The 8376-nt window shown below is 46.8% G+C and overlaps 1 protein-coding gene across 1 annotated transcript; it reads right to left on the bottom strand.

The window, feature by feature from the left end:
* Positions 1-82: 82 nt before the first annotated feature.
* Positions 83-6389, bottom strand: LOC149435330 (tubulin--tyrosine ligase-like protein 12; the record flags this gene model as incomplete). The annotated part of the gene is made up of 2 exons (XM_089662777.1): positions 6224-6389; positions 83-274 (listed from the first exon to the last, which is right to left on the bottom strand). Coding segments are annotated over exons 1-2 (324 nt in total), but the record flags the coding sequence as incomplete, so codon positions are not given.
* Positions 6390-8376: the final 1987 nt, after the last annotated feature.

The raw sequence follows: 8376 nt of genomic DNA, 5'->3' as shown, positions 1-8376 counted from the left end.
GGAGGAGAGAGGGAAGAAAGAGGGGAAAGGGAGGAGACTGGAAACAAAGGAATGGGGTTGACATATCACTCTATAATCTTGCCATTGTCAACCTGCTAGGATCGGAAGCTTGCAGCCCATTCTCATTAGTGACAATCACTTTGTAGATGGCCTCATAGCCTGGGTTAGGCTTCTTTTTTTGTTCTCTCTCGATTTCTATGGTATCCTCCTCTTCATCTTCTTCCTCCGCTTCCTCCACCTGCATTATACCGAACCTTTCCCCAGCATCAAAGATCTAGGAGACAGACATTGGCAGTGAAGATCTGATAACCACTGCAGCCATCCATCATCCATTCAATAAGGCTTACTGAAAAAATGAAACTACAACTCTAGCCCAAACATTTTTTCCTAGTGTTAGAATGTGAAAGGGCTTTTTATTGCAGTGTGTTCCCTAGCTGAGAGGATCTAGCCTCACTATTTGTCCTGGACACATTTGTTAGTGGAAGAGAAACTAAAAGATCAGATGTCACAAGGACATAATAGAGAAATCTCCTGATTGGGGACAACTGTCAGAGATAGGATGCCTTGGGAGCAGGGACGGACTGACTATTCGAACACTCGGGCACTGCCCAAGGGCCCGGGGTCAGTAGGGGGCCCCTTGAAATGCCCGTTACATTTTTTAAGTGTACTTTGAATGTGGGCAAGGACACAGGGGGCCCCATGATTCCCATGAGTTGTCAGTCCGCCCCTGCTTGGGAGATTCTGATTGGACAACTGACAGGCTCAGGTACTGTCATGTGTGGGACGTGGCAAGCCCTATGCAAAAACTGGCTTTTAAAAGACTTTTTGGATGGGCTCCTGAGGCTTACGGTTTGTTGGGAGATGGTTAAAGTAACAGCATACACTCTATGGTGTCCCCTGTTCTCTTTATCCTTTTTTTCTTCACTATGAGTCACTTTAAAAAACTAAAGTGAACAGTTGATACATAAGAATGAGGATCTCCGAGCTGGAACCTGGCAGGGAAACCTGTGCCAAGGGTGAGGGCTTGTGTAACATGCCAGGGCATGGCTGTAAGCTTACAGAAAACAAACCCGGGGTGATGGAAGTTTACTGATCTATTATTTCCATAGGGAGTTCACTATGTAACAGAAAACATGCCCAACCTCCAAAGACACACGCCCTGTACGGTATGGAAGTTGGCTTAATGCCTCTACTTGTGAAAGGAGTATGGGAGATCGCCATTGCTCACCTCTCCATCTGAAAAGGCAGTTTACCTGGTTGTAATAAATGCATTGATCTGCATTTAGATTTTTGAGTCAAAAATTCTCCTTCAATGGCTGCATGCTTGTTTCAGGGATTGAGTTGGCCCAGAAAAGTGACCGTGCAATAGATGTGGATTTGACTGACTAGTGCCCATTATTTCTATGAAACAGAACCCTTCATCACCACTGTCAGCCCTATCTACAGCCCCCGCATGTAAAGCCCAAGAGAATGCTAACAAGGAAATATGTTCTGAAAAAAGACAGAAAAAGATTTCAGGATGTAATTATCATTCAAAAAGAGTCAGAAAAGTCTGGAATCAGATATAGAAATAAAAAAGTCCCCAGTTTTCAGCCAGCAATTTAAGGGCACAACCAACATTTTAAAGGACACAATCTATTGCTCCTGAGCAACTAGGACACTGGTCTCCAAACGGGCCGGCTTATGGTCCTTCAGACTTTAACCTCCCTAGCAGTATGATTATTTTTTGTGCTGAAAGCGGTACCATTTTTTTGCATGGAAATATGTAGTTTTTTATTGTAGGCTGTAATTTTTAGGAATAACTCATTGAAATCTGTATGAACAAGAGTCTAGTAAACATCCCGGGTAGGATAAACTTTGAAACACAAAATCATAAATTATAATTTAATAAATAATCATAAAAAATAATAATATAATAATAATACATTTAATTCAATAATATAATCAAACCAAAAACACTGAAATTTGAAATACAGAGGCAAATTCGCACATCGCTGAGCAAAGTCGCAAAATCGTTTTCAGTGTGATGACGAATTTCCCTCCAAATCATCACTCAATTCTGCAAGTGGTTCTGATTTACTATCGCTGTTCTCTAGCTGGACTAAAACTGCTTTTGGCATAAAGGGACGCTTTTTGGACGCCATGGACATTTCTCAGTTTCCAGGCAGAAAGAACAGTAAAAATGCAGGCAGGGCACAGGACAAAGCACTAGGGACAAAATGTATGTGAAATGGTTTGATACAGCAATGTTTTACTATGTAATATTCGTTTAAAAATTTTAAAAACTGTCTTTTTTTGTAAATACGCCGTACGTCCCGACGTCACAGGGACCGGAACACGGAATGGGCCGGAGGAGATGGCCGGGGACGCTGCAGGAGGGACATCACAGGAGCGAAGGACAAGGTAAGCGCTGCAGGGAATCCCTGAGCAATGCCGCATGGTATTTTAATTATTTCTAGCCTACTCCTATGACAGCCAGTTCACACCTCAGAAACGCAGTCCGGATGCTTTTCTGCATGCGCGTTTATCAGGTCTGTTGCATTTGTTTCTCATTTTAAATAGGGACAGGTACATTCCAGTGCGTTTTGCTGCGTTCCAGTCCAGTACAGAAAAAATGCTGCATGATCTACTTTTCTGCACTGTAACTGACTGCGCTGGTGTGAACTATGCCATTGAAACCCATTTAATCTACTGTCCATGCGTTTTTGGTGTAAAAAATAAAATGCACTGGACTGCATCTGGTGTGAACTGGCCCTTAAAGTGATACTAAAGCTTTTCTTAAAACAGACAATGACAGCTAGTGGGGGGGGGGGAGATCCCCCCTAACTGTCTCTAGAAGCATGGGAGGGGGTAGCAGCTCAAGTGGTAGGAACATTTTTTTCCCCAATAAACAGGAGGAACATTTAACAGTGCGTTCCTATGCGATTCAGATCAGGGCATAGTGTGAACCAGCCCTTGACCTCCCTAGCGGTATGAATATTTCTGATTTTTGGTGCTGAAAGCGGTACCATTATTTTGCATGGAAATATGTAGTTTTTTTTATTGTAGGCCTGTCATTTTTAGGAATAACTCACTGAAATCTGTCCGTACAAGAGTCTAGTAAATATCCCGGGTATGATAAAACTTAAACACGAAATCATAAATAATTTAATAAATAATCATAAAAAAATAATATAATAATAAATCTAATTCAAAATTATAATCAAACCAAAAACACTGGCATTTGAAATATAGCGCCAAGTTCGCACATCACTGAGCAAAGTCGCAAAATCGTTTTCAGTGTCTGATGACGAATTTCCCCACAAATCATTATCACTCAATTCTGCAAGTAGTTCTGATTTACTATCGCTGTTCTCTAGCTGGTCTAAAACCACTTTTGACCTAAAAGGATGCTTTTTGGACGTCATGGACATTTCTCAGTTTCCAGGCAGAAAGAACAGTAAAAATTCAGGCAGGGCACAGGACAAAGCACTAGGGACAAAATGTATGTGAAATGGTTTGATACAGCAATGTTTTACTATGTAATATTCGTTTAAAAATTTTAAAAACTGTCTTTTTTTGTAAATACGCCGTACGTCCCGACGTCACAGGGACCGGAACACGGAATGGGCCGGAGGAGATGGCCGGGGACGCTGCAGGAGGGACATCACAGGAGCGAAGGACAAGGTAAGCGCTGCAGGGAATCCCTGAGCAATGCCGCATGGTAAGCCCGAGTGTAGCTTGGGGTTACGGCTTTTGGTACTGAAATTTCACCCTGAGCTACACTTGGGAATATCGCCAGGGGGGGGGGTTAATGAAAAAAAAAAAAGTTCTGCCTTCAAATATAACTAAGGGCAAAACATTTTGTTTAGTTTTGGATAGAGTGGAGAGGGATGTCAGTTTTCATTGCTGTGTCCCTGTTAAAGTGTTACTAAACCCACAACAGAAAAATCAGTCTGTATATAGAGTAAAGCATGCTTGTTATAATCACTGTGGAACCTAAGGGACTAATCCTCCATATTGTGTAAAAATGCTGTTTGATCCTGACTTCTCTGATCCTCCCCTTCTTCCAGTCCCCCCCTCCTATCTCCTGATAAGACATCATGTGGAGACACTCTGCATATGCTCAGTTTGGTGTGTATTGCTACAGAGGTTTTTTTTTGTTCTTGGGAGAGTGCATGTGATCAGCACAGGGCCAGTCAGCACTGTCCAGACAGAGGTCAGGGGTTTTGTTTCCTCGTAAAGCAGAAAGAAAACTCCTCCTACAAGCTTTAACCAGTGCTCTGCTGAACACTGATAGAAGTCACAAGACTGCTCTAACTGCTGATGAGAAAAGGTATTTAGTAGTTTATATTTACTAAAATAATTGTATTTCCATGTTCTGTGTACTGTGGGAGACCAGATATAGTGTACTAAACCCAGGACCCTGCATTCACAATAAGGAGATTCACCTTCTCTATTTGTCCTGTTTACCATTATCATTGAAAGTAAAAGAAAATTCCAAATTTTGGATTGTCCCCTGAAAAGTAATAAAGAGGAGGTTTTCCAATGGGGCAATAGTTCTGGTGATCTGGGAGTCCCCAAGGGATTTCCTTAATTTGCAGGGATTTCCTTTCACTTCCTGTTTTGTCTATGGGACAGGAAGTGAAATCTCTACTATAGGACACAGATGACACAGGCAAAAAAAAAATAAAAATAAATCTGACAGGGGTTCTAACCCTCCCTTGTTCTATCCAAAATAAAAGTTTTGCCTATAGCTCTGCTTTCATCATCTTCTTTAACTGCTTCCCGACCACCCTATAGCAGAACTACTACAGGGCGTCAGGGCTGCGCAAAAATCATATATACCCACATGATTTTGTATTTCTGGGTAGGGGGCGCGCTCACGCCCTACTCGCACCCCCATTGGCGGCTACAGCTGACAATCACGGGTCCCAGCCAGAGATTCCCCACCAGTGATCGCCAAAGAACAGTGACAGGAGAGGTCTGTATGTTAAAAAAAAGAAAAAAAAAAAAAACACAACAAAAAAACAGACCTCTCCCCTGTCAGCTCCAGCACACTGCTTTGTATTGCTCTGAATAGGGCATGTGATCAGCACAGGACTAATCAGCACTGTCCAGACAGAGGGTCAAAGGTTCTGCACCCTCCTAGAGCAGAATGAAAACTCCTCCTACAAGCTTTGACCAGTGCTCTGCTGGACACTGATAGAAGTGTCTATACCGCCATTTTTAAACGCTATTACTTTCATGTAAACCAATTAATTTACATGTATTGGGATTTTTTTTTTTTTAGCAACAGACATGTAGCAGAATACATTTTGGCCAAAAGTTATGACAAAATCGGATTTTTAAAAATTTATTCAAAATGATAAGTTTTTTTTGTTTAAAGCACAAAAAATAAAAAAACACAGGCAATCAAATACCACCAGAAGGAAGCTCAATTTGTGGGGAAAAAAAAAGGACATATATTTCATTTGGCTTCAGTGTTGCATGACAGCAAAATAGTCAGATAAAGTAATGCAACATCCTATGGCAAAAAATGGCCTGCTCAGGAAGGGGGGAAATCCTCTGCAGGGCAATTGGTTAACAGGCTGCTTTTTTCCAAGTGACAGTTTAAAAGGATCTAGCAATCAAAACAAATGAAACATTGTACTGAAACATTTGTAAGAAATATCACAGTAGGATATGGGGAGAGATCAGCAGGGCTGGCGGAGGACCTGCTGTATGCAATGCATACACAGAGTGAAGAGGATGGGATACATGACACAGGCTGATCGCTTCCCCCATCCTATCCACTGGGACTGTACAATCCCGGCACTGTCAGAGCGATCAGGTCAGCACATTGTACAATCACACAATCCGCTCTCCCTCCTCTCTGATCTCACACGCCTTCTGATCGCTCAGGTTACACTTGGCAGATGGTATGACCTAACCATGACAAGCTACAAGATGACACTGCATCCCATCCGAAGTCGGTCATGCGCTATACAATCTGATTGTACAATCTCCTTTAGATATACCATTTGCTATGTAATAGAAGGCCCCGCCTGATGTGACCAATAATGAAGTGGAATGCTTTGATTAATGCTCATCTTAAATCAGCCAAGAGAGATCGAATGATCAGATCGTGTATGACAGTGCCAGCTACTGACAGCCCATATCGGCGCCCTCTTCCTGCAAGCAGCACACCATGCACCAACTTATGCAGCTGAGAAGCCAGCCAGCCCGCCCGCCTCCCCCGTACCTCCCCCTCCAGCTTGCGGTGTAGACTCGTCCAGTACAGAGGCGGCACCCCGGAGGCCCCGAGAGCGGCCTGGTGCAGAGCCACGAACTGCGAATAGCCCTCATCCTGCTGATCGGAGCCCGGCTCGGCCATGCTGCCCGGACTGCGGCTCTGAGCATGCGAGGGGGCGGGAGGGGGAGTGTCTGTAAGCTACCCCGCCCACTACACTCAATATTTGGCTTCCCAGTTCTGCTCCGCCCACAAGATTAACATTGCTCACTATGCCTGGCCCACTACTCTCGCTCTACCCCGCCCACCTGATTAGCATTGCTCGCTATGCCTCGCCTACTACTCTCGCTCTGCCCCTCCCACAAGATTAACATTGCCCACTATACCTCGCCCACTACGCTGGCTTTGCCCCTCCCACCTGATTAGCATTGCCAAATATGCCTCGCCTACTACTCACGCTCTGCCCCTCCAACAGAACATTGCCCACTATACCCCGCCTACTAATCTAGCTTTGCCCCGCCCACCTGATTAGCATTGCCAGCTATGCCTCGCCCACTACTCTCGCTCTGCCCATCCCACAGATTTAACATTGCCCGCTATGCCTCGCCCACTACTCTAGCACTGCGCCGCCCACAAGATTAACACTGCCCGCTATGCCCTTCCCACTGTTCTCGCACTGCCCTGCCCATTAGATTAACATTGCCCGCTATGCCTCGCCAACTTCGCTCCTACTGCCACGCCCGATAAATGTACACCGCCCCGATATGTTTTGCTCCGCCTACAAACTCTGTGCCCTGCCCCGCACATTAAAGCTACCTTGCCCACTGCACGGAACCGTCCATTCTCTCTTCGGCCACAACCCGTCATGCTCTGAGAGAACAGCTGGTGTGTCCATGTGTTCAGGTCCCTGACTGAAGTACAGGCGGCGTTTCCTTGCTGGGCACCTTGTGGGCAGAAATCTCCTTCACCTGTTAGCTCGGCTCTTCCCTGCTTCTAGTGTGAAATCTGTGCAAGCAGAGCTGTGTCTGCCGACATTTCACATCCCTGAAGTCCCTGGAACGTGTGCACCTCTGTGGTGTCCGCAGTGTACGCCGACGCCACCCTGTCCTGTCCGCGGTGCACGCCGACGCCACCCGGTCCTGTCCGCGGTGCACGCCGACGCCACCCTGTCCTGTCCGCGGTGCACGCCGACGCCACCCTGTCCTGTCCGCGGTGCACGCCGACGCCACCCTGTCCTGTCCGCGGTGCACGCCGACGCCACCTTGTCCTGTCCGCGGTGCACGCCGACGCCACACTGTCCTGTCCGCGGTGCACGCCGACGCCACCCTGTCCTGTCCGCGGTGCACGCCGACGACACCCTGTCCTGTCCACGGTGTACGCCGACGCCACCCTGTCCTGTCCGCGGTGCACGCCGACGCCACCCTGTCCTGTCCGCGGTGCACGCCGACGCCACACTGGCCTGTCCGCGGTGCACGCCGACGCCACCCTGTCCTGTCCGCGGTGCACGCCGACGACACCCTGTCCTGTCCGCGGTGCACGCCGACGCCACCCTGTCCTGTCCGCGGTGCACGCCGACGCCACCCTGTCCTGTCCGCGGTGCACGCCGACGCCACCCTGTCCTGTCCGCGGTGCACGCCGACGCCACCTTGTCCTGTCCGCGGTGCATGCCGACGCCACCCTGTCCTGTCCGCAGTGTACAGTGGATATAAAAAGTCTGCACACCAGGGGCGGACTGATCATTTGGAAACTGGGGCACTGCCCAAGGGCCCGGGGTCAGTAGGGGGCCCCATGAGATGCCCCTGGTACCTTTTTCATAGGCTTTTTTGAGTTTGGGCAAGGACACAGTACCCCATGATCCCTTATTGCCCGGGGGCCCCATGAGTTGTCAGTTAGCCCCTGCTACACACCTGTTACAATGTCAGGTTTTTGTGATGGAAAAAAAATGGAGACAAAAATGGAGACAAAATCACTAGTGGGTTTCTGGAGGCGTTTTTTAGCTCTAAAAATGCTCTAATGCTGAAAAATGCAGTAAATTGCGGCAAACCAGCGTTTTTGGACTTTTTTTTTAATTACAAAGATGCAAACGTGAAAAAACGTAGCAAAACACTAATGCAAAAACGCTGAAAGGCTCCATGCACATGGGGCATTTTAATAAAGCTGGTAAC

The sequence above is a fragment of the Staurois parvus genome, unplaced genomic scaffold, assembly GCF_062004578.1.
Source record: "Staurois parvus isolate SC_StPar_1 unplaced genomic scaffold, SC_StPar_1.0 ptg001539l, whole genome shotgun sequence".
Lineage (NCBI taxonomy): Eukaryota > Metazoa > Chordata > Amphibia > Anura > Ranidae > Staurois > Staurois parvus.
The sequence above is the reverse complement of the archived record's forward strand: the minus strand, read 5'-3'. Positions and strand labels throughout refer to the sequence as shown.